Source organism: Limulus polyphemus, unplaced genomic scaffold (assembly GCF_000517525.1).
Source record: "Limulus polyphemus unplaced genomic scaffold, Limulus_polyphemus-2.1.2 Scaffold1959, whole genome shotgun sequence".
Taxonomy (NCBI): domain Eukaryota; kingdom Metazoa; phylum Arthropoda; class Merostomata; order Xiphosura; family Limulidae; genus Limulus; species Limulus polyphemus.
This window is the reverse complement of record NW_013667569.1, coordinates 125,994-133,525: the sequence shown is the minus strand read 5'-3', so window position 1 is coordinate 133,525 and position 7,532 is coordinate 125,994. Positions and strand designations below refer to the sequence as shown.

General features: G+C 31.1%; 1 protein-coding gene across 4 annotated transcripts in view; it reads right to left on the bottom strand.

Moving 5' to 3' along the window:
• The window catches only part of LOC106465481 (meiosis regulator and mRNA stability factor 1-like), a 100,768-nt gene that overhangs the window by 30,392 nt on the left and 62,844 nt on the right, over positions 1-7,532 (bottom strand). For all 4 annotated transcript variants that reach the window (XM_022393391.1, XM_022393393.1, XM_022393392.1 and 1 more), the window contains 5 exons: positions 5,245-6,262; positions 4,457-4,635; positions 4,092-4,172; positions 2,292-2,433; positions 1,792-1,973 (listed from right to left, as the gene is read on the bottom strand). In XM_022393391.1, coding sequence (XP_022249099.1) covers positions 1,792-1,973; positions 2,292-2,433; positions 4,092-4,172; positions 4,457-4,635; positions 5,245-6,262 — 1,602 coding nt within the window. The remainder of the gene's footprint in view (positions 1-1,791; positions 1,974-2,291; positions 2,434-4,091; positions 4,173-4,456; positions 4,636-5,244; positions 6,263-7,532) is intronic.

The following is a 7,532-nucleotide window of genomic DNA, read 5'->3' as shown; positions in this document are numbered from 1 at the left end:
AAATTCCATATTTTTTAGACCCAAATACAGTTACTAAGCTTGATAAATTATAGTGGAATTCTGTGGTATTGATATAGTAATTTATGATTTTTGGTTATTTGAAAATGTATAAAACCCTAAAAAATTGATTTCATTTCATATCCTCCATGTGCAAAATTTGATATGGCTTCACAACCTACAACAAGCAGCAAACGAGTACAAAGTTCGTAACTAGAAGAGAATTGTTTTATATTATTATTTACTGTTCTATGTTTTAAATAAAATAACTGAAATTCAAGAACTATTTGTAAATAGTAATAATGTATATACATATTTAATGTATTATAACTGAAAGGTGACTATTTCACAAAATACACAAAAAACATGGCCAAGGCATGTCACTTTGTAAAGGCCAGTTTTATATTCTTGGATATGATAACATGAGTGCACATGTGCTGTGTCATTGCAACTTCTATAATGTTAGCCAGACACAGCTGAAAGGTCAATATAATATAATAAATATATATAAATAAGTAATGTTATGAAATTTAAGCTATTTAGACTAAACATTTGTGTTATCGTGTTACAATTCGTAGTCATTCTAGAATGAAAAAAAAGCATAATTTATATTTATTTCCTAATTTTTTTTATGGTGATTATGAGGACAGTCAAACCGACCCAATCCATATAGAAATACAGTAGTGAAAATAAGTTTTTTTTCTAAAAAATATTTGATAATTATCTGGAGGTTAAAGATTTTGCATGTGAAATTTGAAAAGTTTCTGATGCATAAAAATATTTTCAATTTTAAAATCAAAATTACTTTGCATGTTGGATATTCAACATTCTGAAAGAAAAAATTTTCATAAGAAAATCTTTAATTAAAAAATCTTAAAACATAATTTGAACACCTGATATTTTGTGTACGAAAGCCTTGTAATGTTTTATCAATAACCTACAAAATTTTGTAAAGATACGCAGACATTATCAAAAATCATAGTATAATTACTCTCATGGATACTTTCATGATTACAAGCTGGGTGGGATACATCCATGGTAGGGTTAATAAAATTTAAATTGAAAAAAGGGAAAATTATGTGTGAATTGACAACTAACTAAAAGCATGTTGATATCTACATCATCTGTCTTCTAAAGTTTTGCACATTTAATTAAAACTCTTGATTAAATATTGATGTTCAGTTTTGCAGGAATTTTATGATCAATATAACAGTCTGGATTAATTATAACTTAAGTGCAGTATACACCCAGTCTGTTTTAAACATAGTTTCATAAAGAGTACAAGGGCAAATTTGTACTTCTCACAAACACAAAGCTGCAGTAATAAGACATACATTATTACAACAAAAACACAATATGGAAAATTAACTTCTAATATTTCAAAGCCTTGAAATTTATGTAGACTAGAAAAAAATATAGTACTTTACATAAATTTAGATAGCTGAAATACGAATCAAGAATACAATAGTAACAAGGAAATACAATAAACATATCAAATGCAGTTTTTACAGAAACCGTTGAATCAGACTTCTTAAAAAAAACCTAGGCTGACCTTAAAGAATCTCAAACCCACGTAAAATTTCATTGCTCTTAATTTAATTTCACACCATATACAAATATGGTTAAAACTGCCCATTCATTTGAAACATTAATCTTCTTCTAACCTAGTTAAAGTGAAACATTACGATCTAGGTGTGTAATTCTCCGCTAAGTATTAAACAAAAAAACTGGAGTAATGTGTGTCTTTGAATCAAAGTTGAACTAAGATAATGTGTTAGTCAACACTGTTCTCACCTGTTGAGTGGCAGTGTTCCTTGATGGGTGTCTAGCAATGTATGAACTTGAGGAGCTAAAGTTTTCAACGTCACAAAAACATCAGGTAGTGGGTAAACACTATCTTGCTCTGCCCAACCACGAGAATCAGACAGTCTAAAGTGTTGCTCACAATAAGGCTTTTCTAAAATCTGCTGTATTTCCTATTACAAATGATACAAGGTCAAATACAGATTTTTACTTGGTAGATTTAATAATTTACCCCATTGGAGCACTTAAAAAATTTTTAGTAAAATGAAAACTTTTATAACACTTGATTTTTGCATTGCTAAATATGTAGTGCAAACAGGTCTTATGAACTAGTGCGAGGCTTAATATTCAATGTTAAATTATTTATTGACAATTTGCTATAACATTCAGTTGCATAGACTTCCAAGAGAATGTTCAAAGGTTTTACTTTTTATTTCAAGTGCTCATTCAATTTCTCTACCCTAGATCATTATAGCATCAAAGGTACTTGCCTGGGATCCCTCCGAGTCTACTGGTGATGGTGTACTTCTGTAGTCTGGATTCAAACTCACCATTCTTCCAGTTACATCTTCCACAATATGGACTGCTTCTTTCATCTTATACAGTTCTGACACACTAATACTTCTGTGGTATCTAAACAGAGGAATACAATTAACTACTTTTTGATAGATGTCATGATATAAAAGACTGTTAAGTTTAGATGGTATTGATTAATTTAATTCTGCGAGTGAATATTTTATTGTTGTTTAGTTTTTGCTATAATAAGAGTTAAAAGCCGATGATTGTAGGAAGTTGTGTTTATAAGTCTTTATAAGTTGTTGATGTTGAGACTATTGAATGTCTTGTGCAATACCTTGATGTCGAGAATATAAAGATTTCTAGAAGGTGGGCAGACAATTAAGTGATAGATATAAATATCGTGAGATGAGCAGAAACAGCAAAGAGACAAAAGCAGAAGAGAGTAAAGTTGTGGCCAAGGAAAAGTTTGGCATGAAGTTAATTACGGTAGAAGTGATAGGCCTAACGACTAACATTTAATATGCAAGACTAACAGTAGAAAAGGAGTGAGTGCACTTTGACAAAAGGAATAGAGGATATTTTGAAGAAAGAAGACCAAACAATCATGGTAACTCACACCACAATTGTAAGTGAATCACACACACAGAATACTAGTGCAATAGTAATATAGAAGATAGATTGGCTTGTCAACTGAAATATATATATATATATATATATACAGTGTTTATGATATGCCTATAATCTCTATAGTGAAGACTGTTGTACATATGTTTAACTTGCTCCAAATATATATATATTATTTTGAAAACAAGTGAAGTGCGTGTTGTTCATTTATCATTGAATTTATCACCAACAAGCCAGAGACACCTACTGTAGAAGAATCCTAAGCCCAACAACAACATAGTATATATTTATACTATTAAAAATTATAACTAAAAGCCTTTTAATTGACAATTGGCAAAAGAATTACAACTAAATTCTGACAGTAGGGTTGTTTTTAGCACCTTAACTTTACTTCAAATATGAAACTTACAAGATAAAATAATAAGCACAAAGAATACAATGTTTTATAATAATTATAATTCAGCTGACTTTCTAAATGAGCTACAAGTGGATTTAAATATATCTAATGACTGGTCAAGATGACTCAGCAATAATAAAAAATGAAACTGTGTGGCAATTAATTCAAACTGTCATCAGAATGAGATGGCCTTAAGTAATTCAATAAATAATTTTTCTGTTGGTTATAAATAACTCAACACCAAATGGTAGAAAGAATTGTACATTTTTTGAGACAGAATTTGATAGGAAGTTGTGGCATACAGGTTTGACTTTCAGGTTTACATCTCAGTAAAGAAAGAAGATTGGAGGCTATAAATTTAGATTATATTTTAGCAATATCTAAGTTTGTAGTTCGTGTTAAACTCTGGAGTTCATTCTGGAGCAGAAAGAATACCTAAAGCAAGAAATTTGAAGCAAAGAAGTCTCATGCAAAGATTAAGGGTTAATTTAATTATTTACTTTTGAATTAAGAAATCAAAATTAGATAATATACAAGTCTGAATCATAAATTATGTTTCAAAATGTTGTGACAAGGGGAGCCAGCAAGCTTAATTCTTATTTCATCAAAATGGATGTGACTAGCATAACTGTTTTCATTTTTACTGACTTAATACATACAACTTGTTTGTGGATGTTGAGTGATAATTAATTTTTAAATTAAAAGTTATGTTAAGTTTCGCATTAACACATGCAAAAAAAAAAAAAATTACCTTTTCTCAAAGAGCTCCCTAAACTTAAAAACAGGCAGTTTCTTTGTAGGAACATCGCTGAGCAAAGCCACCACTTCTGACCTATGGAAACAATTTTTTCTAAAAAATAACTTCATGATGTTTGCTTCTAATATAAAAAAAATAATGTTCCTACAGTTTTAAAATAATGAAATATTTAAATACCAATTTTTTTTAAAGAACAAATGCAAGGAAAATTCAAAACTTTACTATACTTAGATGAAACAAATGTCCTTTGTTAAACCAACACTAACATCAGGACTCTTATGAATTAAAACACTGTTTTAGAGAGTACATGCTTTAGTAAATACAAGCTTACAATAAAGCTTAAGTAATAAATACATCACCTTAAAATGTGTAAAGGTGGCGTCCGATCAGAGGATGTGTAAGCTATTAGAATGCGCTTGTAACCAATTTTTCGTCTATGAAGTTGGGAAATAGCATATTGTGCATCTTGTTGTGATGGTACTTTTACAATAGCTTTCAAACTGTTGTCTGCTTGCAAAGCCAATGATATATGAATCACCTACGTTGAAATGAAACAAAAATTCTAATTATCACATGAAAACACAGTTAATCAGGTACAAACCAATCTGAGCATATATTTACAAAATAAAACAATTGTACTTTAATAAGACAATAAGAAAAATTTATTTTCAAGATTATTATTCATAGAAGAAACTGCTTCTCTTCATTCTTTACCATTATTTTACATCTCTTACCAATTTTTTTGCAGCTGTAACTCCTAAATGAGCATTACGAAAGGTGTTTAAAATACAACAACATATTCAGATAGTCATATTTCCCATTCTTACAACATGGTAGATTATATACTGAATTTTAAAAAAATTCCATCAAAGACTTGCACTTTTATGCCTTCCTATTCTACTAATATGGTAATTTGTTTTATATAATATTTGCCTATTTTTATCAGTTGTGTCACTACTTTATACACAACCAGCTATTAAGTTTTCATTTATTAAAATAATCACTATTTAAAAAGACTGCTACGATATACTATTTATAAAACAAATAATTAAGTCTCAGTATTTACATTACAAAAAATATGCTGTATTACCACTTGTACATCTAATAAATGTTAATGAAACATTCAAATTTCAACCCTAAAACATACCATGACATGCTCTCGGAAAACCGAAAAAAGAATCTTTTTCATCTCATTGGCTTCAATGCTCTGGTCTAAGTTTGTGACCTGAAGTTCAACTGGAGATGTTAAATTTTGAGTGGAGGAGACAGTACTTATTGGACTTGCTCTCCCAGGAGGCTGGGATAGGTCACGAGACAGTGTTGTTAAATTCCAAGTATACAGAGGCTGAGCTGGAATATCCAAGGATTTCGAAGCATGACTAACAATCAGTGGAGATCCAGCCATATATCGAGTAAAGGAGTGGGGAGATAATGAATTTGCTCCTACAAACGTTGAAACATTTTCTAGGACTGATGGTGTTAACGAACGACGGTGAAGAGCCTCGACACCTGACAGAGGTACACTTGTCTTTTCAGGGAACAGTTTTGTTTTACAACACTCATTCATCATGAAGGGTGAAACACGACCTACATTCTTCTGAGAAAGTCCTACTCTATTATTAATAATCACAGAATTGTCAACTTTAGGTGAAGATTCTCTGCTTCCCAAAGATATATTACTCAGTGATTTGTTACATCCCCTCTCTCTTTGCTTTTCATCTTCTCTAGAGGTTGAACTCGATTCTTCTTCAGAATTCTGGCTCCTAGCATCTGTTGAAGATATCCCTACCTCTAATGCTCGATTGCAGGAGCCCCTTTTACCACGAGTTTTACTAACATGTTTTTTGTGGCCAAGATGACTCTGGCTGATAAGGTCAGGAGGAGGGGGAAAAACAAAAGACCTATGCTGTGGAGAAGCTCCTTGAGATGATTCAGAACCACTACCAACATCTGCTTCTGGTCCTCTGAGAGTGGCTGGGGATGATTCTCTACTACTACCACTACTAGCTGTCCGCTGACGAGCTGGCCTAAAGCCTCTGGAACGAGAACGACCTGAGCGTTGAGGAGAGTTTTCTCTGCCATTAAAACAGAAGCCAGATTTCTGGGAATAATTTACTGATATTTTGGTACCAAAGACATCCTCCCGATCCATACGTTTCTTTGCTCTGCAATGATAAAAAGTTACACCCAACATCAATATTAGAAGCTACAATATTTTTGTAGAACTAATTATCCAGGATGTTAAGTTTAGAGTCTGATGACGTAATCTTTTCGAAACATTGTACACTTACAATAAAATTTTCTTCATTACCCATTCAAGTCATCTCAAAACGTTTTAATGTTGAGAATTGTGTGTTAATTTATCGCTTATGATCATAGATAAGCTTAACAGTATTTGCAGTTTTTATGATAAATTAAGTATTGAAATTATAATCATTGTATACAGAATCCACTCTTCATATATTTCTAAACTATCAGTTTGTCAATCTTCTATCACTGTATCCTTTTGTAGGCAGCTGCCTCAACTGACATTAATTTCTAAACATCAACCCCAAATCTAGATCCAATAAAATGTCATCTTAAACATTGAAGAAGAAAACAAAAAACAGTGATCACAATAGTAAAACACAGGAAATAATGTGAGATAACACATGTAAAGAATATTTCTACTTCACTCATGTAGTTCTATTGTACCTGATTTTAATATATAATTGACAGAACAAGTGATGCACAAAGAAAAGAAAAATTTCTTGGAAAACAGTGAGTTTTTTTTGGTGTAACAATACCTAGAAAAAAAAAAAATACACTAAAAGGAATAAAACCAAATCCTTATTGACAATTCTCTACTCAATCTCCACAGCAACAGAAATGAAAAAAGGATTTCCAAAACTGGATCACATATACTTGGAGTCAACAAAACCAGTAAAATTCTGTATATAAACACTGTTGCTACAAGAATCTTGAAACCAATTTTCCAGAAAAAAAACTTGGTTCTAGCTTATAACACCTTGAATCATCCATTTTTGTTATTGGTCCAAAAAGAGCCAAAATTCTACTGCATTAAAAACTAAACTTCTATTAACCGTTAAAACTAAATGTCTAATGATAAACATTTTTTCCACTTCATTCCAATCTTAACTGCCAGCCTACCAATCCTACTTCAAGTGTTTCCTAAGACTGAAGGTTTTCTAAACACGAGTGACACTTTTCTAAGTACTAATTTCATTCCCAAGCTTCTTGTCACAAATAAAGCAACTTGAGGTGTTTTTTTTCTTTGGGTGAAGATAGCAATCAAGCCTTGTAAAGCTACTACATTTTTTTTTCTTTTTACTTTTACTATAGTCTGTTTGAAGAGAGTTCATATTAACCTACATTCATTATCACAGTTCAGCAATGATGTGATTATATATATATATATATATATATATATATATA